Source organism: Corvus kubaryi, unplaced genomic scaffold (assembly GCF_017639235.1).
Source record: "Corvus kubaryi isolate FWS band 111438036 unplaced genomic scaffold, C.kubaryi_AGA036_p1.0 138, whole genome shotgun sequence".
NCBI classification, from domain to species: Eukaryota; Metazoa; Chordata; class Aves; order Passeriformes; family Corvidae; genus Corvus; species Corvus kubaryi.
In genome coordinates, this window is record NW_024580672.1 from 10195328 (window position 1) to 10219358 (window position 24031).

The 24031-nt window shown below is 57.2% G+C and overlaps 2 protein-coding genes across 3 annotated transcripts in view; both read left to right on the forward strand.

The window, feature by feature from the left end:
• The window catches only part of HPSE2 (heparanase 2 (inactive)), a 107538-nt gene extending 88829 nt beyond the window's left edge, over positions 1-18709 (forward strand). The window contains exons 7-12 of the mRNA XM_042018505.1: positions 2292-2385; positions 4883-4989; positions 5798-5912; positions 16683-16828; positions 17790-17936; positions 18019-18709. Of these exons, the coding sequence (XP_041874439.1) occupies positions 2292-2385; positions 4883-4989; positions 5798-5912; positions 16683-16828; positions 17790-17936; positions 18019-18184 (775 nt within the window). The 3' untranslated portion in view covers positions 18185-18709. The remainder of the gene's footprint in view (positions 1-2291; positions 2386-4882; positions 4990-5797; positions 5913-16682; positions 16829-17789; positions 17937-18018) is intronic.
• A 506-nt stretch (positions 18710-19215) lies between these two features.
• On the forward strand, positions 19216-24022 carry HPS1 (HPS1 biogenesis of lysosomal organelles complex 3 subunit 1). 2 transcript variants are annotated; one of them, XM_042019100.1, is made up of 18 exons: positions 19216-19395; positions 19485-19622; positions 19689-19831; positions 20090-20198; positions 20399-20559; positions 20636-20738; positions 20839-20943; positions 21030-21099; positions 21204-21271; positions 21811-21978; positions 22053-22229; positions 22299-22366; positions 22495-22617; positions 22718-22783; positions 22979-23123; positions 23220-23333; positions 23463-23545; positions 23804-24022. In XM_042019100.1, the coding sequence occupies exons 1-18, from the start codon at positions 19297-19299 to the stop codon at positions 23964-23966; spliced, it is 2103 nt and encodes a 700-aa protein (XP_041875034.1). In that variant the 5' UTR covers positions 19216-19296; the 3' UTR covers positions 23967-24022. The 2 variants fall into 2 exon arrangements, with proteins under 2 accessions (XP_041875034.1, XP_041875035.1); XM_042019101.1 differs by having other exon boundaries at positions 20866-20943.
• The last annotated feature ends 9 nt before the right edge of the window (positions 24023-24031 follow it).

Below are 24031 nucleotides of genomic sequence, written 5' to 3' on the forward strand. Positions count from 1 at the left end.
TCTGCCCTTCATGGCTCTACCAGTCTCTGTTTCACTGTGTTGTTAATGAAGGTGTCAAACAATGTGACCATGGCACATATCCCAGGGTATTTCTCTTCCCTGTAGGGTCCCGGGTGTGCTGAGCACAACAGCACCTTCCCAGGCTGCCTCCGTGTGATCTCTGGGATGGCAGAGCCTCCTCTGGGTCTGCTCCTGGTCCTCTCCCCTTGGCAGTGGACCTACATGTCAGAGCACACCTTGTGCTTGAATGAGGTGATGACAAGGTGCAAGCCTGTCTTTGCTCTCTGAGGGGTTTATCCTGGGCTCTGGGACCGTATTGGCCAAGAAGCTAAACCCTACAGAGACTCTGATGCATTGGAGGGGTCATACACAGATTGAGGTTTATCTAACTCCATCTTTTCCCTGTGAATGCAACCTTTTCTTATGGTCTTTCAGCCAGTTTTCGGCCCAGGTGATGGAGATTTTAGTCCACAGCAGTCTGAAAAAGTTGTTTCTGTTCAGTTTTTAAGTGCAGTGCTAAAATCCAAACATCTGCCATCCCCAGAGAATATTGCTTTGTAATTTTGTCTTAAAAAGTAATCTGTGTAAACCCCACCACTGCCTGCTGCTCACAGACCTGCTCTCCTCCCAGCAGCCAGTGGTTCAATAGTAAGTGATCAGAATGATTTTGAACACTTCCTAAATTCTCCCTGGAGATTATCTCCGCCCTTAGCACCTTCCAGCCACCATGGATGTACAGAAATGCCTCTTGCCTCTTTGCCCAGGTCACACAGTGTTGGGGGGTGCCTGGCATGTTCCCGTGCTTCGCTGGGGACACAGCTGGGACTGCACGCCTGGGGGAGGGTTGACAGAGGAGGTTCTTCTCCTGTAATGCATTTGCAAGTTGAGCCTGTAATAGAATTCTGCTCTGGGACAGTTAGTGACTTGGAGCAGTGAGACACAAAAATCCTCTCCAAGCACTCGTGCATGTTGCACATGTGCCAGGTGCTCTGTCTGAGCTGAGTTAGCCCACGGCATCCTTTGGGGATGCTCCTGCATTCCAGCACCCAAGTGAAACAGCCACTACAACTGCTACAGCTGCTCACTGGTGCAGATGAGATGCATGTTATGGAGAAAGCAGTGCTGGAAAGGTGAATCCACCTTTCTTCAGAGCCCAGGTCTTCAGCCCATTATGCATCCCAGCACCCACAGCTGCACTGAGGTCTGCAGAGAGGGTCTGTGTAACTCTGGTGAAATCCAAGTGGGCGTAGATCCAGTGGGGGATGGGAGGCAATGACTAAGCCCCACCAGCCCCAGCCAGAGCTGCTGCAGCTCCTGGGAACCTCCATCCCCCCAGCATGGCTCTGTCATACTCTGGGGCTTGTTGTGGTGAGTGGCTGATGCACACTGCAGATTTGGGAGGACAAGGTTCATAAAGTTTCTCTTGCAAAACCTATTAATCAGGAAAAGGGCTGGCCCAGGGGTATGCCAGTGCATGCTGCAGCAGGCATCCTGGTCCCTGCAAGACTGGCAGGAGCCTCTGGGAGATGTGCATGGGCTGCCATTTCTCCTCGCATGGAGCAGAGGTGCCAGCCCAAGACTCTTCCTCAGGAGGAGCAGGTTGGGATTACCTCTAGACATGGGGTATGTGCAGTCAGGACAGAATGCTTCACCTAATGTCCCGGAGCCAGGAGACAGCAGTGAGACATTTCAGAGCCTTCCTCTCACACTTGAAGATAGATGATTCACATGGTTATGGGCAGCACTGTAGCTGTACTCTATAAAATCAAGCACATGGAGAGCAGGAATCAGCCCCCTCTATGGGAAACACTCCCTGGCATTCATAGGCCAGAAGGTATTTCTGTGAGAGCAGGACTTCCTCTGCTGGTGACAGCCATGACATTTCTTGACAGGAGGATTCAGCTGTGTATTTTGCTGGAAAAGCAAGCAAGGAAGGTGCAGGTTGTGCAAGAGTGCTGCAAAGCCTTTGCAGGCAGCATTTTGTTCCCAGCCTTTGGAATTCTTCCCCCAGAGTTCACCAGCAAAAGTTAAGAAACTGCAAAACTTCCCATGGTTCCTGAAGTGCAGGATGCTCAGTGTTCAGGGTGTGTCCACCTTACATCCTGTTTTGGAGACTGAAGCATCTGCCAGACAGGCATGGCCAGAAGGCCAGGATAGGACAAGGTGCAAGCAGGGACTCCCCCAGAGCAAAGGAGGCTTCTTGGCAGGGGGCAGCAGCAGAACAGGAGGACGTGGTTTGGGGGCAGAGACACTCACAGCTCTCTGACCTTGTCTTCTTATTTTCCTTCCAGTTACTACATAGATGGTCGAGTGGCCAAAGTGACAGACTTCCTGAAAACACGCCTGCTAGACACACTCTCAGACCAGATCAGGAAAATCCAGAAGGTGAGCGAGTGCAAAGGGTCTGCAGGGGCGAGGGGGCACCGTGCCTGCAGTGCCTGGGCTCAGCATCGCCACACTCGCAGGGGAGCTGGCGTGGGGTAGGGAGGGAGAGTGGCTGCAGGGCCCTGTGCTCCCCCCCAAAATGCAGCCAGCCCTCATTCAGGGCTGAAACACCAAGCATGGGGTGAAACACCAGGCAGCACAAAGCCTGGCCCCAGGGTGGGATGTGCGGCGGGTTTTGAGGGAAGTGGCCACAGGCTGCAGAACAGCATGGGCTGTGCAGGTGTGCCGGGACACAGGCTGGATGCACAGGGCAGGAACAAACCCCATGCAAAGACTGGCTTGAGTCTCCCATCCATCTATTCTTGAAGGGAGCAGCATGAAATGAGGGAGAAACTGAACTTGCTCCCCAGGACAAGGAGAGGAGTGAGCAGCCAGGTGGTACCAAACCCTCCTGAGCACAGCTGGTTCTGTGTCTGCTCAGGAGGGGACTCTACTGCCATATCTTGCCCCACTTGCTCACAGTGCCTGGAAATGTTGCTTGCAGAGTAGTGACAGGTGCATTCCCAGAGTGATTCTCACTAGTGGAGAATCGTGACCATTATGAACAACTCTCCTTTTTCCCTGATGATCATGTTTTGACTGTCAAAAAACCAAGCTGTTGCTGGCCTGCAGTGTCAGAGTCCATGGCTCTGCCTGACTCATGAGTGCTCCTTTCCTCACTGGTCTGGGGGACCTACACGACAAGGGCTTTGCAGGGTCCCCCTGCTTTGGCTGATACAGCGGCCAGGGCTGTGACTGACACACTCAGCTGTCAGTCCTGGAAGAAATAAGGAACACCTAGTGAGTGAAAAAGGCCTTAGGGATTGGAGGAGATGTCCATCCATCCATCTTGTCTAGGTTTTCAACTCTTACCGCTCGCCACAATGTCTCACTTGTAATTCCTGCAGGGAGAAACCATAGAATGAGTAAACAACTCAAAGAGGCCCTGGGAAAGGGGATGAGAAGGTCAGTGCAGCAAAGCTGGAGGAGAGAAGCTGCTTGCTGAGCCCTCTGGCACAAGCTGGGAGCCATCCACGTATGTGGATGATACTCCTGCTGTGGGGGAGGCATGACACAGTGGCCAGTGGAATCACTGTGTCACAAGCAAGAGACCCAGCCCCCACTGGGGGTATAATACCCTGCCAAAAGTGGTGACACATGTCCCACCTCTGCTGCGGGTTGGAGCCTGCTGGGAATGGAGTGGGACTCCATCCATTCCCAGACCAGAAGCAGCAAGGAGCTGCCCTTGGTGAAGTTTAGGGGAACCTTCGCACCCATGGGCCAGAATTTGGCCCGGACAGGGCAGGGCTGGGGAAGGCTCTCCTGGGAATGCCAGTGTGGCTGAGCAAAAGCACAGCACTGGGTGCTAATGGCCTCCAGCTTGGCTCTGAGTCCGTGCATCCTGCCGGGGCTGATTAGAGCAGCTGGACTTGTCCACTTCCCTGTTTTATTGCTTCCTCTCCGACCGGGGAAGGTGGCGGGCTTAGATAATTACAGGCAGGATGCCAACACCTCTGGGGCTTCAGTCAGGGTTGTCGACTCTCACAGGCTGTGAGTGGGAGGCAGCCCAGAGCTGGCGTATTTAATATCTTTGAGGGATCCCAGTCCATCCAGCACATTCCAGCGCTCCTCACTAATGGGGCAGGATCCATCAGGCTGCGCAGAGCGTTCCTGGGGCCGCTGGGTTTGCAGACATCTGGTCGTGGGAGCTTGTCACCCGGCCTGGAGAAGTGGGATTGCAGGAGAGAAGATAGGGTGTGGTGCCGAAGGTTGCTCAGGCTGGGAGAGGGCAGCTCTGGCCATCTGAGCCCTCCTGTCCCATCTGGCACTCACAGATGTCTGTTCACAGGTTCACTGCTGGCTGAAGCCTTGTAAGGGGTGAGCCAGCATGCTCAGACCTGCATGTCCCACCTGTGCCACAGACCCTTCAGGTGGCAAAGCAGCCCCTGCCCAGCTGTGGGACTGACTATCTGTGACTGGAGGAATCCCACTGCTTTCTCATCTTTAATCCATGTGGCTCCAGTATGTGACCCAGTGCTCCCACACTGCAGAGCCACTGGGGCTCAGGGGCTCTCCATGGCTGGCAGCCACCTTGAAAGGGGGTAGGGAGAGCTAAGGCAACATGAGAGTGCAGTCTGTGGGATGGAGTGCAAGGGGAGACCAAAGGGGAAGAGCAGGGTCTGGGACTGGGAACATGAGAGTACATTTGGGAGCAGCTCCAGAAGATGCAAGTGGACATGTGGCAGTGGCAGGAAAGAGTGAGGAATAGTGTCCCCCCACCCGGCCAAGGTAAAGACACAGAGTGACGTGCCATGCCCAGTCAGGCACTGACTGTCCAGCAGCGCCATCACCAAAAGTCTCCACAAGTCTTTCCAGGGTGTGGGACAGGAAATGTATGCCTTGGCTTTGAATCACAGGTTCCCCAGGGTAATTTTGGTTACTTTTGTCTCTCACGCAGGTAGTGAACACGTACACACCAGGGAAGAAGATCTGGCTGGAAGGTGTTGGCACGACCTCAGCTGGAGGCATGAACAACCTCTCCGATTCATATGCAGCTGGGTTCCTGTGAGTGACACTGGCTTGCCAGCACCAGGGCACTGCCACCTCCGTGGGCTCTGCAGGCTGAGGTGCTGCAAAGGCACTGCAGCTGGGAGAGGGCAAGCTCCATGCCCAGAGACCCCCTCAGTACTCCCTGGTAGCCTGAGTATTGTTAACTTCTCCATTTCATCCCTATTACCCCTCCTCAGCTCTGCTTTCCATTTTCTCTCCTTTGAAGCTACAACCATTCCTGGCTCCTGGGGCTTGTCCACTGGCATAGCCCCACGGCCTGGACATCCTGCTGCAAAGCCCCACTTCAGATCTTCAGAGCTGGCTGTGATAATGAAAGATGGAGGAGGATTATCTAAGCTTTGCAGGGAAGCACAGGGACATGCCTGGGCTACCAAGGCTGTGGCAGGCTGTGAGAGTTGAAGATCTTACCCAGGGAGTGTGAGAAGGCAGGCCAGTGCAAAGGTCTGGTCTGCCCTGCTCAGACAGAGAGTGCAGAGTGCTGGCAGGCTGGGGGAGCACCCCAGGCTCTGGGCAGAGGGCTGAGATATTGGGGTGCACACAGGGGCTCAGGCACAGGTTTGGGACATGCAAGCTGGGCACAGCTGGGGCAGGGGGAGAAACATGCAGACTTGCTGGGGCAGGGATAGTGGGAGCCAGTTAATGCCCAGCTCACTAAACCCTCTGGAGACTTCAGCTCAGGTGCTGAAGCAGGGATCAGGTCAGATGCATGAGAGCAGCTGTGCCACTGGGACCAGGCAGCCCCCCATGGTGCTCCCCCAGCCCCCCCCCCATGGTGCCCCAGCTCTGTTCCCTCTGTCCCCAGGTGGCTGAACACGCTGGGCTTGCTGGCCAGCCAGGGCATCGACGTGGTGGTGCGGCATTCCTTCCTCGACCACGGCCACAACCACCTGGTGGACCAGAACTTCAACCCCTTGCCGGTAGGTCTGCCCAGGGATGTCGTGCTGGTGCTGCCTTCTCCTTGCACATTTGGGGAGGTTCTCTCCTTGTGGCGTCTCTGAACTCTGCTGGAAAATGAATTTTCCAGATCTGTTCCTTAGAGTGTTAATAGGAGATGTTAGTTCATGTCAAGTGCAACATGTTGGAGGCAGATGGGAGAGTGATACCTCTGTAGCTGAAATTTCATCTAATGCCTCAGGGTCCATAGCACAGGAGGGAGGCTGGTGCCACTGAGGGGTGCCAGGGCAGGCTGGCGAGTCGGAGGGATGGATGTGGCAGGATTACCATGCATGGCATGGAGCATCAGCTGGATTGCTAGTGTTGAGCTGGCCATGGAGAAGCCAGGATGGAGCTTCAGCACCTGATTTCAGACCTCTAGAAACCAAGGTGAAAGCTTCACCGTGAGCAGTGGTCCTCACCAGTGCCCCACAAAATCCCTCACTCTTCAGAAACACCTGGGCAGAGGGGAACTCCCAGAACACATGGGGCTGATAAGGAAACCATATGAAAAACCCTGTTAGAAGTAGCAGGTTTCCTTTTCCTCTGGGGCTTAGTAAATACACTGCCTTGTAAGCAGAGAGCCTGGCAGAGCGGCTGGGTGCTCTGCATCTCCCCTAGATGGGATTGGTCCATGACCCAGCAGACACTGCCAGCAGGCTGGGGATCCCTGTCGGAGATGTGCACAACCCTGACACTGTGAGCCTGCCCTCGGTGCTGTGCCGGGATCTCAGGGTGGCTGCAGGGGAGCAAAGTCTGAGGGAGCTGCATCTCAGTCAGCTCTACCTACTCAGGCGATGAAAACAGCATCCCTGCAACAGCATCCCTGAGCATCAGGCTGGCTCCAGAGAGCAAACCAGTGAGCAGGAGGGCAGGCCCACTGCCTGCGCTGCTCTGGGTATCTCCTGGAGCACCTTGGTCTGCTCCGACATGCAGCCTTCCAGCAGGCACACCTGCCAGCTCTGGGGGCCCAGGTGGGGAGAGCCTGGGGGGCTTTGAGCTTTGTTTGAGATGAACCTGAGCCTGCAGCTAGCACTTGATGGTTTTCTCCTGAAGAGCCAATTTCCCTGGCCAAGCCACATCACCCCCTCTCCCAGGGCTTCAGGGCCCCCTGGATTGCTCCTGGCTGGACAGGTGCAGGCCAGCTCCTGCCTGCTGGCTGCACAAGGGCAGCAGGTGGCTGTGGCCAGCTCTCTCTGTGGCACAGCAGGTCAGAGGGTGGCCCATGGCCAGCTCTCTTGGCACAGCGGGGCAGCGGCCCAGAGCGGCTGGAGAAGGAGTGCAGTTCAGAACGAGATTAAAGCCAGGGAAGGAATTAGAGGAATAAACCCCGGGCTGCTAAACACAATGGAAGTCTTTAACTTGGATTTTGCTGTTGTTTTAAAGATAAGTCTCCCAATACATTAGATGCCAATCGCTGTCATGATTGTTTCTTCACTCTCCCATGTGCTTCAGCACTGATCCCACATCCCACCACAGTTTCTTCCTGCACAAACTCTGGCGGGTGCTTCCACGACCCTTTTCTCTGCACTCCTATGCTATAGAAGAGCCACAGGCAGGTGAAAACCGACAAAGGGTTTAAAAGCTGCAAACACCATAAAGCCCAGCAAGACCGGGCCGTGACCTGCTCCGCGGGATAGCTGCTGCTCTTTTCCCGTGGGAGCTATCAGGAAGATAAAAGCCGCTGGCTGTACCTGTGCGGGGCCGCGGCGCTGTGAAATACAATCTGCTCATTAGCTGCCATGACAAAGAGGTTTCCGAACGCCGGCTGGGCGTGAGGCAGCTCTCAGCTGCCTGCTGAGAGAAGGGCTGCACCGCCGCGGCATCAATCACAGCTCCAGCTGGCAGCTCCTCAGGGAGCTGGGAGCCAGGCCTGGGCTCCCCAGAGCAGTCTTTGCACCTTCTCCTCCTCTGCCGCTGCTGATGCCTGCTTGCTCAATAAGAGGATGGCCTCAGGTGGCAGCAGTGTGGCCAAGGGGCACTGAAGCTTCTCAGTGAAATTAGGAAGATGCTCACATCTCTGCTGGGCTTCCCACACACAGCTGACTCATGAGCTAAGCGGTATTTTGTGGCTTTGTGGATATCTTGCAAGGGACCTGGTCATTGTGTGCCCCTCCAGGTCCTTCACTCATGGAAGGGCAGCTTGAGTGCCCATCCTGGTTGCCAGAATTGCCTGTCCACTCTCCCTCTGAGCTCAAGTGTTTTACTGCCTTGTTATTTTTGAGATAACATTTTCATGTATGGTTGGAGTGCTTTTTCTTCCTGAATGATTGGGGCAGTCAGCTGTATAATAGTCAGAGGAGCCCTTCAAATAAAGCCTTTTGCAGGTACATCAGTCTGCCTGCCTGCACTTAAACCTGTACATGTGTGGGAGTAAGGAGTGGAGGGAAGGAGGGCAGGAGCAGCACCAATACTCGCTCTTCACAGGGCAGTGCCTTCGAAATGCTGATCTGGCATTTAGTACCTCTAGGATCATTTCAGGCATGCAACGTACATACTCTATCTCTCTTTCCTTAATATCTCTCTGAAACAGTCCAGAGGGAAGCAATACATTTATTTCACCCCAGGCAGGCATGAGATTTCTCTTCATATTCTTACAGAATGTTAAAGACCTTTTTCAGTGCTCTTCCACGTGGCACTCACTACTTTTTTATCCATCCCTGATATTGATTTCTGCTCCTTTAATGTACAATGCTGTAAGGTTATATCTATGCAGAGAAAAAACTTGGGCATAGTTCTAGGCAGGGTTTGAGGAACACAAACTCCAAAGAGAAGCCAAAGCTGAAAACCAGACTTCCATTTCCTGTCGCTCCTCATGGGGCCTAAAGAGCTTCTCTTCCCCTGAAGAGTATGGGCGGTGAGATACTGGGTTTGGTAGACACTTAAAGCTCTTTTCTGCATATAAGATTCATATGCAGGATAAGGAAGTCCTAGAGGGATCAAGGGTGAATCGACAGCAGGGGCTGCCTGCTCAGCTGTGGTGGTAGAAGACAATATGATATTGCCTGTGAATTGATGGCGTCCTTGAGAAAGCATCACAGCAGTGCGAAGGTCTGTGCCCAATGGTGCTGTGATCAGATGCTTGGATGCTGCGGGTGATTTTTTACCTCCTTGGCTTTGCCCAAAGGCACTGAGGAGAACACAATGGGAAAGAATATCACTGTCTGTCCTGGAGGAGGGAGGGCCCTGGGCTCACACTAGGTCTATCTGACCTGTTCCGAGCACCTCCCCACTGGGGAATGGGTTGCCCCCTTCCCTCCCCCCAGGTTTCCGGATCCCGCAGTTTCCGAGTCCGAGGAGGCAAGGGGCCCTCCGGTGAGGTGCCAGGAGCGGGAGCGGGTCCCCGGCCGCGCTCCCGCCGGCTGCACGTACACGCTCCCCGGTGCGCTCATTAGCTGAGCTGGCTTGGCAGGAGGCGCTGCTAATTGCAGCTGAAGGTCCCAGCCGGCTCCCCAGTCGGTACCTCTCCCGCCCCCGCGCTGCCCCCGAGGGGGTCCTCCCCAGGCCAGGGCTGCGGGGGCTGGGTCCTTGCCCACCTGTGCCCATGCCCGCCCCGAAGGGCCAGGGGAATCCAGCCCTGCTGCTGCACCCGCCCATCTGCACGTCCAGCACTGTCACCGCGCTGCGCACATGCAGCCGGCCGAGCTGCCAGAGCAGCGCTGTGGCTGCTGTTGCCCCCGCGGCGACCCTCGGCTGCAGGTCACTGTCTAGGACAGGGTGCTCAGGTCGGACTGCAGCGTGCCATGTGCCATGTGCCATGTGCCATGCCGTCAGAGGCACGGTCCCAAGTCTGGGAGTGGCAAGGGGTGGGGAGAGTGAGGAGGTTCAATGGAGCGCGCACACACACGGAAGCTGTTCCTGATGACTGTAAGTCTGCTGCGCGGCCGTCTGGCACCCCCATCTGCCCTGCACGCTGGAGCACTAGCTCTGGTGGGAGTGATGCCTGCAGGCAGGGAAGGGGTGGGAGAGGCAAGGACTGGCAGGAGCTGTTGTTACAGGACGTTTGCTCTGACCACAGACGGGAGGGATGAAATCCCGGGCAGTTCAAGTGTGCATGGGGGAAAAGCTCTCCCATGAGATGTCAAGCGAAACCATGGTCTGCTTAAGGCAGAGTAGAAACGGTGCCCTGTGGAAGTCTCCCAGCGAGCCTTGGCACAACTGCCTGGAGCAAGTTTGAGCAGGGCATCCACCACCTTGTCCTTTCCATCATGTCTCAAGGACTGAGGCATTGTCTGCTTTCTGCACTCTGTCTCCTTCCAGGAGTTCCAGGTTAGCTCTGAGGATCATTGTATCTGTGAACAAGGAGACAGATTTAAAGCACCTAAACTCTGCTCGCTGTCACAGTGGGTAATGGGGCCTTTCCCTCTTGGTGCATCAGAAAAAAAGGTCTCTGAAGTGCAGATGCATGGACTCTCAAATGAATCAAAGCCATGCTGTGGCTAGCAGCTCTGGCACCCACCCGCCGGAGCTGCAAGACATGTGCAGAGCTGGAGCTGGACTGTTCCTCCTGCACTGGAGGATGGGGCAGAGACAAACTCCATCTGGGACCAGCAGCAGCAGCTTGGTCTTGGAAGGACAGACACAGCCACTGCCCACATCTCCCAGAGGCACTATGCTAGTGTGAAACCTGCCCACCTTGGTCACAAAGCCATCCCAGGGCTGTGGATGAGGTGGGGCAGAAGGACCATTCCCAGAGTAGATTTGTGCTCTGGAAGAACAGGAAACAGAAAAATTGCATTTGGTTTCCAAGCCCTGTGATCTGGCAGCTCCACTCCCTTCCTGTAGCCTCCATCGCCTGGACCCTGTTAGGGAGAGGTGATGACAAAAGAGAGATTTGGCTGTTCCTCCATCTGCTCAGATTCCAAGAAGGTGGAGGCCACTGGCTGGGGCCAGGCTGTGAAGGGCAGTAGGCAGGGTTCACATCCTACTCGCCACTTTCCTGTTTTCTGGGCAGGCTGTCCCCTCAGTGCCACTGGTACCTGGCAGCAGTTCCTGTGGCTGTTGCTCCCACGGTAGGAATTTTGCTGTAGATCACTTGCCTGAAGAGAAAGCTGCAGGAAGATGTAAAGGCATAACGCAACGCAGGAAAGAGTGGTGTGAGATGAAGTGTTCGCAGCCGTTAGAGCAGGAAGGAAGAGGATCAGCATGGTGAACGCAACAGATGCCCAGGCAGAGATTGTCAGCAGCTTCAGGGAACTGGTGGTGGGGCTCCTGCAGGGACCTGGCCTCAACAAAAAAGGAATTGGTCAGCATCAGCCATTCCTTTCATGGGCAGAGGTGTCTGGATCAAAGCAAAAGTCTGTCCTGCCCAGGAGGGGCAGAGCACAGGGAAGATCCAAGGGGCCACTTCTCTGCAGCATCTCTGTGTGCTGCCTCCTCCTCCCCTGCTGGTGCCACCAGCCTCTGGCAGCCCAGTCCACGTGAAGCCCCCTTGTTTGGGGCTAGAAGGAGCCTTGTTCCCCATTCATAGACCCTCTCTGGAGTGTCCCCCATGGTGCTCACTCACAGACGTCCCCAGTACAGCAGCAAATGTTGTAGGAGACTCCTCAGTTCTCCAGAACCTCCACACAAGGAGGGGGCACACACAGGACAGCAAAGAGATCATGTCCCTGAGGGTGGGGGCATGAGAGCTCGCGAGGGCAGCATTAGTGTCTGCAGCTGATGATTTTGACTTCAGAAAAAAGTTTTTCCCTTTGGGATGAGGCTCTGCCCCGCTCTGCTTGTCACAGGACCTTGTACAGCATTTGGCTGAGAAAACCTTTAACTCCCCCTTAAGAAGCACATAAAACTCAGGGATAACTTTAAAAGCAGAATTATCCAGCCTTGCTGAAGGAACAAGCAGCTATGGCTTGAACAGGATGTAAGGACCTCCGCAGGGAGAAAGCTTTGGATGGTGAGGATCTCTTTAATCTAGTGGAAAAAGAAAGAACAAGAACCACCGGTTGGAAGCTGAAGCCAGACAAATTCAAGACAAAAATAAGGAGTGGGATTGTTAACAGTGCGGATATGCAACTGCCAGAAGAGGCTCCTTGGGAAGCAGCAGCTTCTCCATCCCTTCAAGTCTTCACAACCACAATCACTACCTTTCTGTAAGATGCTTTTGCCAAAAACAAGCCATCAGGCTCAACAAAGGGATAAAAGAGCAAAGCTCTCTGTCCTGTGATGTTCAGAGCAGCCAGCCGTTATCTCCGTACAGGTTGCTGGGACTGTGGAAAAATGCAGATGAAGGTGCAGGAATGGAGCTCTCTGTAACAGGCTGTTGAAACTCGAGTGTGCCTAAGGCACAGGGGAAGAACTTGGGCAGCTTCAGAAGCGAGAAGAAGCAATAGGAAGAGGAATAGGGTGAGCAGCAGCCAGCTGATGCTGCTGGTGACTTGGGAACAGAGAGCTATGCCCTGGCAGCCCCAGCCAGAGGAGGCTGTGCACCACGGGCTCACAGCCAACTCGTTTGAAGTTCAGCAGCCTTTGCTGGTTACAGTCCCCAGGAGACTGAAGGGCTATGGCTCTCTTACTCTGGTTTTCTGGTTATGGAAACGTCTTCTCACACGTGGAGAGCGCGGAGCTGAACAAACTCAGGTGGGCAGCAGAGCTGCTTTGCTGCCTCTAGGAGAGAGTGTGGGGATAACTCCTGCACTTCTCCTGATGGCTCTGCAGACAAGAGGGTCTGGCTAATAGTTCTGCCTCAGGGTCTGCCTAATCAACCTTGTTTCCAAAAGCTGAAGTCTCTAAACTTTCTCCAATGAAGTAAAATATGCAAAGAGATCAAGTGGGACCCTCTGGGCTTTCCCTCTCTAGTGGAAAGCTTGTACGTCTCACTGGCCCCATGGGGCTCAGAAGATGAGGCTCCCTGAGCTCTGCACATCAGCTCACTCAACACAAGCACCCCTCCTGCCCACAAATCAGGGGTTCCAGACAGGAGAGCTCCTGAGGCACAGGAGGGCTTTGCCTTCAGGTGCTCCTCACCTGCAGTGCTGCTTGATGGGTCTGCAAAGTAATTAAATCAAGAAAGATCCCTCAATTCCCGTGGGACTAATAGCAAACCAGATTCCTCTCTGCTATACCCCCTCTACTGCTACAGCTGTATTGCTGGCTCAGCCCTCTCAGTAAGAGTCTTCTGTGACTTCAAAAGACAAATCCTTTCTTCAGTTGCACTGATTGGAGCAACCTGTCTCCCTGGACATTGCTGGAGCTGCCCCTGACAGGATGTCCAGCACCACACTGCACGTCCTTGCAAGGGGTGTGTGGGCTCTGCCAGCCTGGGGAACTTGCTTGCACAGGCTGTGCCACATGGGAGTAGGTGCCACCTGCTGTTGGGGGCTCAGGAAGAGGTCACTGATAGTGGAAAAGCCACCCTGATTGCAGCCAAACTGGGTTTCAAGAGCAGCTATTTCCCAAGCTTGTCTCATTTGAACAGGAGCTGGTAGCTGCAGGTGCCCAGCAGCCCTGGTGTGATTTTTACTGGGGCTCACTCACGCCAGTGGAAGGAGCAGCCCTGGAGCATCAGCCCAGATGGGGAAAATGCAGGTTTGTTTCAGTCGTGCTAGGTGTGTGTGTGTAATTCATCATCCAAGTGCTTGGTGTCACCAGGTCCTGGTAATTTATTGCAAATAACATCATTTTGGCTTCTCACACAAGTGGATTTGAGATGATGCGAAAAGCTGCAGCTGTCTTCAGTGTTCCCCTGCAGTGAGCTGAAGAGCTCAAGTGCCTTGAGACCAGTGCTGACAACTCCTTTTTCAGCCCCGGGTCATTTTTCTGGCCCTCCTTTGAACTCTCTTTGGTATTTTCACATCCTTCTTGAAACTGAGACTTCGGAGCTAGCTTTGCCAGCAAGGTGAAGTAAAATCACTGCTCTCCCCTCTCATCTCCTGCAGATGTTGGAGGGACACAGTGGTCCTTGCACTGCCCTGGAGGCATTGCCTGTGCTGAAATAACTGCACACTCAGCCATGATCACCTCATACTTTGCAGAACAGCTCACCCTAAATCACTGCTGACTGTCTCACCCATCTCATGGCACCTGCATGGGAGTTTCTTCTCAGAAAAGCTGGGTACCCTTAGCTGGGCCAGAAGCTCACAAAACATAGCCAAAACTTTTCAGAGAGACAAGCATCTGTCCTCGTGCCCGGCTGGGGACATGCTGAATGGCACAGCTCTGCCCATGAGCCATCATGGCAGGAGCCTGGGGCTTGACTCCCCCAGCTCTGCAGGGTTTGTCAGAGCATCCTTGGGAAGAGCATGTGCTGAGATGGGAGATTTGGCAGCAGCTGGGGCAGGTCACGGGGCTGGGCAGCTCCCAGCATCCCCACATTACAAACCTTGCTGCTGCTGAGCTTTGAGAGTGGAGGGACACTAATGTCAAAGCAGCAAATCTCTGGGGACCACCCAGCCCAGAGGGGTGGGTGCTCAGCTGGAGGCTGGAGCTGCTGGTGCCAGCTCCCCATGGAGGCAAGACCATCAAGAGTCCCCTGCAGAACACCTCTTGAGATCCATATGGAAATTCTGAGGGCAGACACTGAGAGTCTGGCCTCTATCACCCCCATCACTTGTGGGTGAAAGCAGCATCTCATCAGTGGAAATATGGAGAGGAGGTGAGAAAGCCCAAGAGGGCTTCTAGAAAAGGCCTAAGAGCCTGAGCTGACAAGGTAGCTCAGGACACCAGACTTAGTTTTAACTCATGACCATGGGACTAAATGCTGAAGTCTGCACTTAGCTTTGTCCTCACTGCAAACTCAAATAGTTACTCATCTAATGACTCCGCTAATCAGGGTGGCTGGCCAGAGAGACAGCAGTACTCTTTCTCCTGCCTGCTGTGAGCCTGAGCAGCACAGGCTGGTACTGCTTCCCACAGAAGCTTGGTGCAGGCAGGGACATCCCCAGGCTGTAGAGTAGCCCAACAAGCCAGCAGGGTCAGGGACAGTGGCGTGGCCTCGTTTACAGCACACATAAGCAGCATTAAGCAACTGCAGCTCGTTCTCCCTGGGCGCTTTGGCCTTGTGGCTGAGCCTTCTCAGGCTACACGAGCCTCTCCTCACTCTCCTCTTCACACTCATTATCTCCTTCGGGGCCCAGAGTTTGCAGAGGAAGCAGTTACCAGGCTGGTGTGGCACAAAGCCCCGTGGTTTTGGCTGGGAGTAGCAAGAAGAGAACAGAAGGTGGCTTTTCCTCTAGCATTGTGCCAAGATCTTGCCCAGAAAGTGAGAAGTGTGTCTGGATCTCTCTTTGCCAGACCAGCTAAGTGCTGATGGAACAGATCAGCTTCTGCTGAGCTGGAAAGAGCATGGGGCTGGCAGTCCCATCTGGCTGGTGGGTTTTGGCCTTATGCTGGTCACTGGTGCCCCGCTGCTCGGTTTTATATGCCAACCTCTTTACCCAAAATGCATGTTAATCAGGGGTTGTGTGAGGGCTCCCCACAGACAGGACGGATAACTGAGTCTATATGAGATATCTGCACTTCCACCTGCCCATTCTGCCCTGCATCCGGGGGCCTGGAGACCCCATTCCCAACCACATGCCCTTCTGCGATGCAAGACCCCTTCCTCGCACTATCCTGACCATGTGGGGCTTTCCTTGCCCTTCCCAGGCACTGTGCAGAGCCACAGGGTGCTTGTTCAGTACTCATTTCCTCCTCGCTGTGCAGGTCAGACCTGAGGAGCAGAGCAGCCCCTGGTGCTACTGTGACCATCGTTGCTGGATGTTCAACAGGCCCAGCAGGGAGGGGGATCATCCCAATTGCCCTGGGGCACATGGCCGCTCTAGGATATCCAGTCTGAGCTGTTCAGAGGGTGTTCATCCAGAGTGCTCATGTGTGTGAAGGTGCCTCAGCACCCACAGGCAGCCCTCAGAGAAGCAGGGCGAGGCTCCATCTCCCCAGCATCACCTGGTGTGCCTGGAGCAGCAGCGGGGCCAGAGCCCCATCCTGCAGAACAGCAGACAAGGGCCTGAGCCTGCCCTTTCCCTTCCCACAACCCTGCTTCATTTACCACACACCTCCCAGCTTCTGCAGCGGATGAGTGGGGGGCCCTGCCGGCAGCGGCCTCCGTCACCACACAGCCTCACCTCCCTCCCCAGGGCTTGGGGCCCATCCTGTGTGCCGAGCGAGGCCGTGCCCTGCGGGAAAAAGTAGTGTGTGGTGACGTCATTAAGGCTGCACCATTTATGCGTGTAGGGTCTGAGCATTTCCTCTTTCTTGACTGCTTGGCTTCCCCATGCTCCACAGGAGGCTTTAAAATGGGAGAAATACCTCTGGAAAGCTGAGCACCCTCAGCAATCCCAAAAGCTGATGTGCCATGAACAGAGACAAAGAGCAGGGGAGAGCTCTGGTGTGCTCCAGCTCTGTGTAAAGAGTGGGGGAAGAGCCTGCTCCAGTGACATCACCACCCTGTGTGCATCAGCTGGAGCTGGTGTGCAGCTCCACAGCACGGCTATGTGTGCATCCATGGGTATGTGCAAGGGTACTCATGCTGCCCCCCATGCTCTGCAACCCAGCCAAAAGCTGAGCTCCTTCAGAGGGTACCCACGTCTCTCAGCGTGGGCAATGTATTCCTCCCTGAATCTCTTCCCTGGAAACATCCATGCCATCATGGCTTGGACCGCTCAAAAAAAGCTCATCCCAAGGCAGACATCTGGCACACAACATTTTCACCCCAACAGCCAGAATTTTGCCAGGCTGCAAGCCGGGGAGCCAGCCTTTCCTGCCCACGCCCTCTGTGAGTAGGGGCTGTTGTGCTGCTGACTGTCCCCTCTGCCCCCCAGGACTACTGGCTGTCCCTACTCTACAAGCGCCTCATTGGTCCTAAGGTGCTGGCGATCCACGTGGCCGGTCTCCAGAGGAAACCCCGGCCCGGCAGAGTCATTCGAGACAAGCTCCGGATTTATGCCCACTGCACCAGCTACCACAAGTAAGCGGAGCAAGGAAGGCTGAGGGTTACAGGGTGGGATAAGTGGTATCCCCAGGAGATGGGGACCGACAAGGACACGCTGGGGCAGGTTGGCTTCCCAGGATACTCACTCAGGTGCTGCTCTGGCCGCTGTCACACTGAAGGGAGAGCGCCGGGATGGCGATGCCTCCGATGAAAGTCGTGGCAAGCCCGCGCCTGGGAACGGGGCCGGCTGGGACCGGTGCAGTGGCCGCCGGGCAGCCCGGGCAGCAGAGATCAAGGGAGTGGATTTCACACGAGGGGCCCCCGGTCGGTCGGGTTACTCGCCAGGCCGCGCTGCCGGGGAGCCTGGCCTGGTTATTGTTTCGCTGATAAGGTCTTTGAAAGCACCTCAGCGAGCCGGGGGGGCGGCCACCTCCTCCGCGGACACAAGTTGCTATTGTGGAGGAGGAGAAGCTGTTTCTTTACACAGTCCAGATGCTTTCAACATGCCTCCAGCTCGGTAGGAAACCTTGTCCAGTAACTGACAGGTGCAAAGTGCTTTATAGCCTTTGTTTGGGGCTGCCTGATTAGGCAGGGACAGAGGATCAGTGTCTGTACCTGTCTGTCAGGTGCCTGGGGTGGAGGGGGCAGACGCCATTCACGCACAGAGCTCCCCTCCGTTCTCAGCCTCCTCCTTGCAAGGCTGCGGGAGCTGTCCTGGGACTGACACTCTGTCCTGGGCCACCCCCACTCTGGACACCGTTGCAGCATCCTCCTGTGCAGTGTCACTGCTGGCTGAAGAGGGGGGTTGAAAGGTGTTGTCGCAGAGCCAGGCTTCATGATGGGAAGGTGGCATCTCCCTGTGAAGGGGCAGCAGGATGGTGAATCTGGATGTCTGCACGAGGCCAGCTCTTGCAGAGATCCCCAAGCCCCTTCTTGGACGTGATGCTCCTTGGGCACACGGCAGTGCAGCCCTCATCTCCCACTCTCCCCTTTGCAGTCACAACTATGTCCGGGGATCCATCACCCTTTACATCATCAACCTGCATCGCTCCCGGAAGAAAATCAAGCTGGCAGGGACGCTGCGGGATAAGATTGTCCACCAGTACTTGCTGCAGCCCTATGGCAAGGACGGGCTCCACTCCAAGTAAGTTTGATGCTGGTGGCTGGGACTGCCACCACTGTCCTATCCTCAGTGCCGCTGCGCTGACCCTCCCCTGGTCCCACAGGTCAGTCCAGCTCAACGGGCAGCCGCTGGCCATGGTGGATGACGGGACTCTCCCCGAGCTGAAGCCTCGCCCGCTGCGGGCCGGCCGCACCCTGGTCATCCCCCCGCTGACTATGAGCTTCTACGTGGTGAAGAATGTGAACGCGCTGGCCTGTCGGTACCGATAGCCCGCAGCCCACAATGGACTCGCCAGCCCCGCTCCTGCCCCCGTGCACTGCCCAGGTCATGCTGCCTCCTTGGCAGCCCACGCAGCCTCGCCGTGGGGCCGTGTTGGGCAGCTCCACGCCATGCCCTCATCCTCACCCCCAGGATGTCCTCCACCTTGGCACCACTCCTGCCCTGTGGCCGCGGAGCTCCACATGCCTTGGCCGCCATCCCGCCAGAGCAGTGCGACAGCCAGTTTGCAGGGCCTGCCACCATCCGTCCCGTGAGCTGCGAGAAGCACCCGGGCTCTCGTGCCTGCTGGCTGCAGGGAGGGTTGGGGTGCTGAGCCCCGGTATATCCCGGCACGGACACCCTCCCCGACCCCCTGGTCCCGCTGCCCCTCGGGATGACCCCTCCAGCAGCCGGACCCCCTTCCCTGGAGGCGGGCAGTACCCCGGTGCAGCAAGCGCATGGAAGCAGCTCCCTCTACTGCCGCCGGGATGCCGCCAGCGGCCTGGCCCGCTGCGAGATGCACCGGGCGGGGCGGGGCGGGGCGGGGCGGGGCAGGGGGCTCCGGGGGCCGCCCCGGGCGGGCGGGCTCGGGCTCCGCGGCGGGAAATGTTGATTGTTAAATTATACATCCCGGAGCGGAGAGGGGAGGAGCGGTGGGCCGGGAGCGTCTCCTGCCCGGGAGAGTGGCGGTGTCGCGAGCAGGAGCAGCTGCGACGCGCCCAGGCGCTACCGGAGGTGTAATAAAGTTGGGCTCTCAACCATGCCGGCGTCTTCTGTCCGCCGCGGGCCGGGCCGGGCCGGGCCGGGCGGGAGGGGAGCGGTGCCGCTGTCACACGGTGCGGGGCGGCGGACACACGGTGCGGGGCGGCGGACACACGGTGCGGTGCCGCTGTCACACGGTGCGGGGCGGCGGTGACACGGTGCGGTGCCGCTGTCACACGGTGCGGTGCCGCTGTCACACGGTGCGGGGCGGCGGACACACGGTGCGGTGCCGCGCCGGGCCGCCGGGGGCGCTGCGCGCGTGGGCGCGGCGGTCACGCGCGGCGGAGCAGGAAGCGGCGCGAGGCGGGTGGAGCCACGCCGTCCCGGTGTCCCGGTCCCGGTGTTCCCCCCGCCGCGGGCCATGCGCTGCGTCCTCATCGCCAGCACTGCGGCCGAGCTGCTCTTCTACTGGGCCGATGCCGCCTTCCTCCGCCGGCTGCGGTCGTCCCACGTCGGGCAGGTGAAGCGGGACGGGGCGGCGCCGGTGCGGGGAAGGGAGCGCGGGGTGCGCGGTCGCGCGTGGGCGCTGACCGGGAGCGTGTGGCGCAGGGCCCGGCGCTGGAGGACGGCCTCAACACCCTCTTCGCCCCCCTCATCATTTCCTGCGCCGCGCTGCTGGAGAAGCTCTCCGACACCTACACCTGCTTCGCCACCGAGGGTGGGCGGCACCTCCACGTCCTGCACACGGTAGGACCGGCACCGGGGACCAGGGACCCCTGGCCGGCCCCCGCCTGACCCCGCTGCCGGTTGCAGTTCGGGGACTGCCTGTACATCGCAGTGAACGGCGACGGGACGCAGAGCGAGGACGACCTGCGCCGGACCCTCTTCGTGCTGCGGCGCTTGCTGGAAGTTCACTGTGGCCTCGTCACGCTCGACTCGCACCTCATCCGCAAGGAGTGAGCGGGCACAGCCACCGGCACAGGCTGGCATGTCGGGATGTTGGGGTGGCTGCCCCGAGGTGCCTTAATGCAGCACCGGGGGCTGGGTTGGGTGTCTCCAGCTGGGATCCCCCCTTTGCAGCAGGACCCCCTGCCTGCCGGGCTGCAGCTGGGTTTTGGTGTGTCCGTCCCGTGTGGGGAGCTGGGTTTTGGTGTGGACGTCCCACACAGGGAGGTGACAGCCACCAATGAGTTTACATTCTCTGACCGCTGCAGGTTGCGGCCGGCTGATTCAGAGCAGCGGGAGCGTGTGTGGAGCCTGCTGCGGGGCCTGCTGGAGACCTACAGCCACCTGCGGGAGGAGGACCAGAGCTTTGCAGTGGAGGTACCAATGCTCTGGGGTGTCCCTCACTTTTGGGGTGTTCCAGGGGTGGGCGGCTGTGTGGAGTCCCAGGATGTGGGAAAAGGTGGTGGGCTGGGGACTTCAGGGCAGCTCCCCTCAGCAGTGGAAGCTCAGACCTGCCTGTAGGGCTGCAAGGCTGAGTTTGAGGGAGTTCAACAGCCTTTCCTGCTCCTGCACCCCAGGCCGTGGAGCGGCTGATCCATCCTCAGCTGTGTGAGCAGTGCATCGAGTTCCTGGAGCGACAAGTGGTACAGTACATCAACGCCAGCCCCGAGCGTGGCGGGGACGAAGTGGGCCATGCCTTCCTCCTGGTGCACACCAAGCTGCTGGCCTTCTACTCCAGGTGTGCCCAGCCCCACCACCCTCCCCAGGGCAGCCATTTGTCCTGCCAGCTGACCCTTTCCTTCTCTGGCCTGCAGCCGCAACGCCGGCTCCATCCGTCCAGCTGATCTGCTTGTCCTCATCCTCCTGGTTCAGGACCTGTACCCCAGCCAGAGCGCCGAGGAGGAGCTTGGCCTGCAGGTGCTTTAGAGCAGGACTGGGGGCGCAGCAAGTCAGGGCTCTCCCATGGGGTGATGCCTTGACAGCTGGGGCTTAGGGGTTTTTTCCCTCTTTTTGAAAGCCCACAGCAGGGAATGTTCTCCCTCAGGGACCCAAGAGAAGTGAGAGCATCCCTGTGAGTGGCCCTGGCTCCCACGGAGCTGCAGACAAGGACTCAGATGACCAAGTGAGTCCTTGAGATCAGGAGCTGCAGGATGCTGGAAGGGTTGCCTGCATCACTGCCATCGCTGACCCATCTGTTTTTGCTGGCAGGACACAGATGATCTCTCTGTGCCTGAGGTCTACTACACACCTGAGCCCTCACCAAGCAGGCACAGTACAGGTGAGTTCCCAGCTGGGCAGCAGCTATGCCCCACACCCCCAGCCCTGCAGAGGCTCCGGGGCTTTGAGGGGGGCTGGAAGGGTGCCCTGCCATATTCTCTGCAGGCAGTGAGAGCTGGTCAGAGGGAGCCGAAATGGTGAGCATTGGGGAAGTGGATGCTGCAGACGTCCAGGTGAGCACGGAGTCCTGCAACACCTCCCAGCTCCACACCTCACCAGCCTGTCCCAGTGCCCTTTGTGGTCTCTGGTCCTTTTCACTCATCTCTTGCTGAGCTGCAGCTGTGGGTGCCCTGCGTCCCCCATGTTGTGCGTAACTGTGACAGCTCTGATCTCCTTCTCTGAGGCATTGCTTACAATGAGCTGTCAGCAGAGAGGGAGAGGGGCTGCCTCAGAGCAGTCCAGTGTCTCCCTCTGCTGCCGTTGGGCTTTCTGGGCTGCTTTCCTTATGGAAAAGCACACTTCAAGCAAACACTGGCCTCGGTTTAAGGCATTTGCAGCCTTAATCTTTGCAACAGGCTTCTTCTCTTCTGCTCCTCTGGGGTCCCTGGGCGCTTTCCTCACTGCTGATCTTTTGCTACATGGCCCCTCCAGCTCCTTTGGTTCTGTCATGCCTGGTTGCAGCTTTCAGGGCAATGACGCATCCCTACAGAGCATCCTTTGTGCGAGCTGTCTCATCCCCACAGGGCACTGAGCACCTCCCCTGTCTTCCCAGATGGCAGAGGACTTGCTCCAGACCTTGGGGCCTCTGGTCCCTGAAGCTTCAAACCCCAGAAGGATCTTTCTGGATGCCAGCCTGCGGGAAGGTTACTACCCCTTGCTGCCGCACACCATGCACTGCCTCCCGCTCTGGCCAGGCATCTCCCTTGTGCTACTGACCAAGGTGAGCTGCCTCTGAGGTGAGGGAAGCTATGCTGGACTGAGTTCTGCCTGACCTGCCTCTCCCTTCCCTGGCAGGGCCCCATGACCCAGGTGGCCATCACCTTGTACCAGCTGCTGGATGGTTTCTTGGTGCTGGAGAAGAAGCTGGAAGAGGGACCAGAGGTGGGAGTCGCACGCTCCTACCCGTTCCTCGCTGAGCTGCGGCAGCGCATGGACAAATTTGTGAAGAAGCTGAGTGGACATGACATCCAGGTGGGAGTGGGGACATGAGGACCCTGTCCTGTTGTCCCCACAGCCTGACACAGTCCTGTCTCTTTCTAGTTGCAGAACACCTGGTTGGACTTCAAGAACAAGATATTTTCACGGAGTGAGCCTGGGAGCTCCCTGGAGTGAGTAGGGGGAAGCCAGGGAAAGTCTCCAGGACAGGCAGGGACCTTTCCCAGCCTGGGGACCAGCACTGTCCCTGCAGTGCTAGGGACCCAGTGTCCAAACCTGGTGTCTGTGTCCCCTGGCTCAGGCTGCTGCAGTCAGTGGCAAATGTGAAGCGGCAGCTCTGCTCCGTGTACCGCCAGTTCTTCCTGACCTCTGCTGGCCACAGCCTGTCCCAAGGGCTGCGGGACCGTGCTCAGAAGCTGATGAGGTGAGTGCATGGGATGGTCAGCATCCCCAGGGGGCTGCCCCACACCCAGCTGTGCTGGGGCATGTGGGTCCTGGGCTCTCACTGTGCTTCTTCTTGGCAGGGAGAAGCTGCTGGACTGGCGGGACTTCCTGCTGGTGAAGAGCAGGCGCAATATCACCATGGTGTCATACCCATCTCTGCAGCTGGGAACCCAGCCTGGCAAGGGGGTGTCCCCAAGGGGGTAGCAGATGTGGGAGTGGGACCCTATCCCCTGGCACCGGGATCAAGGGGAGGAATGTAGTGGGCAAAGGTGGTTTCCCTGAGGCTCAGGGGCTGTCCTGGAAGGGCACCAAAGTTGTTGGACACCCTTAACCCATCCCACGTACCTGGAAGACTTTCCTGGTCTGGTGCACTTCATCTATGTGGACCGCACAGCTGGACAAATGATGGCACCATCGCTCAGTGTGACAGAGAAGTCCAGCTCAGAGCTGGGCAAGGGTCCCCTGGCCACCTTCATCAAGAGAAAGGTACTACTCATGGGGTAGGTGTGGGGTGGGAACCGCAGAAGAGGGTGGAAATTGGAGGGGTTTCTGCTCAGGCTTCAGATGCCCCTTGTCCCCCAGGTCTGGTCCCTGATCACACTGGCCCGGCGATACCTACAGAAGGGCTACACGACACTGATGCTGCAAGATGGCGACTACTGCTGCTCCTACTTCCTCTGGTTTGAGAATGAGATGGTATGTGGGGCCAGGAAAGGGCTGAGCCCCTCTTTCCCTGGGGCAGGGAGCAGGGCTGTAGACACAGCCAGCTCTGACTCCTCAGTAGTTCCATCCCAGCTCCTGCCCTCTGCTGTCATTTCTCCCCAGGGCTACAAGCTGGAGGTGATGGAGGTACCAGTTCTGTCTGACGATTCTGCTCCCATTGGGATGCTGGCAGGGGACTACTACAGGTGAGCAGTTTGCCAGCCCTGTGGTTTGGCACCAGGGCTCGAAGCTCTGATGGCACAGGGGTCCCTGTGAGTGATGGCAGGATGTCACTGCAGGGTGGTACCAGTTGTGGTGTCACTGGGGTTGCACCAGCCCATCTCCCCGGGCTGGTGCCATGGTTTTGCTGTGTCCTTGCAAAGTACTTTATAGAAGGAAGGTGGTTAGAAAGGGGTTTCCTGTGTGCACTGTACCTGCCAAGGCCCCTGTCTTCTCCTCCCCAGGAAGTTGCTGCGTTATTACAGCAAGAACCACCAGGCAGAGGTAGTGAAGTGCTACGAGCTGCTGACTGTGCACCTGGGCATCATCCCCTCTGAGCTCATGGTCCAGCAGGCCTGCGACTTGGCCCGGCGCCTCTGGGAGCCATCCCGCATCCCTCTGCTCTGAGCTGCCTCCAGCCACCTTGGGGCCAGGATTAAAGTGGGTGTGTGGGTGTTCCCAGAGCCTGGGTT

Bases quoted from the DNA above. Each gene is read 5' to 3' on its own strand.
- HPS1 (XM_042019100.1), top strand. From the start codon at position 19,297: ATGCGCTGCGTCCTCATCGCCAGCACTGCGGCCGAGCTGCTCTTCTAC. The intron at 20,739-20,838 runs GTGCTTTAGAGC...TCTTTTTGAAAG, and splicing joins AGGAGGAGCTTGGCCTGCAG to CCCACAGCAGGGAATGTTCT. The intron at 22,784-22,978 runs ATACCCATCTCT...AACCCATCCCAC, and splicing joins CGCAATATCACCATGGTGTC to GTACCTGGAAGACTTTCCTG.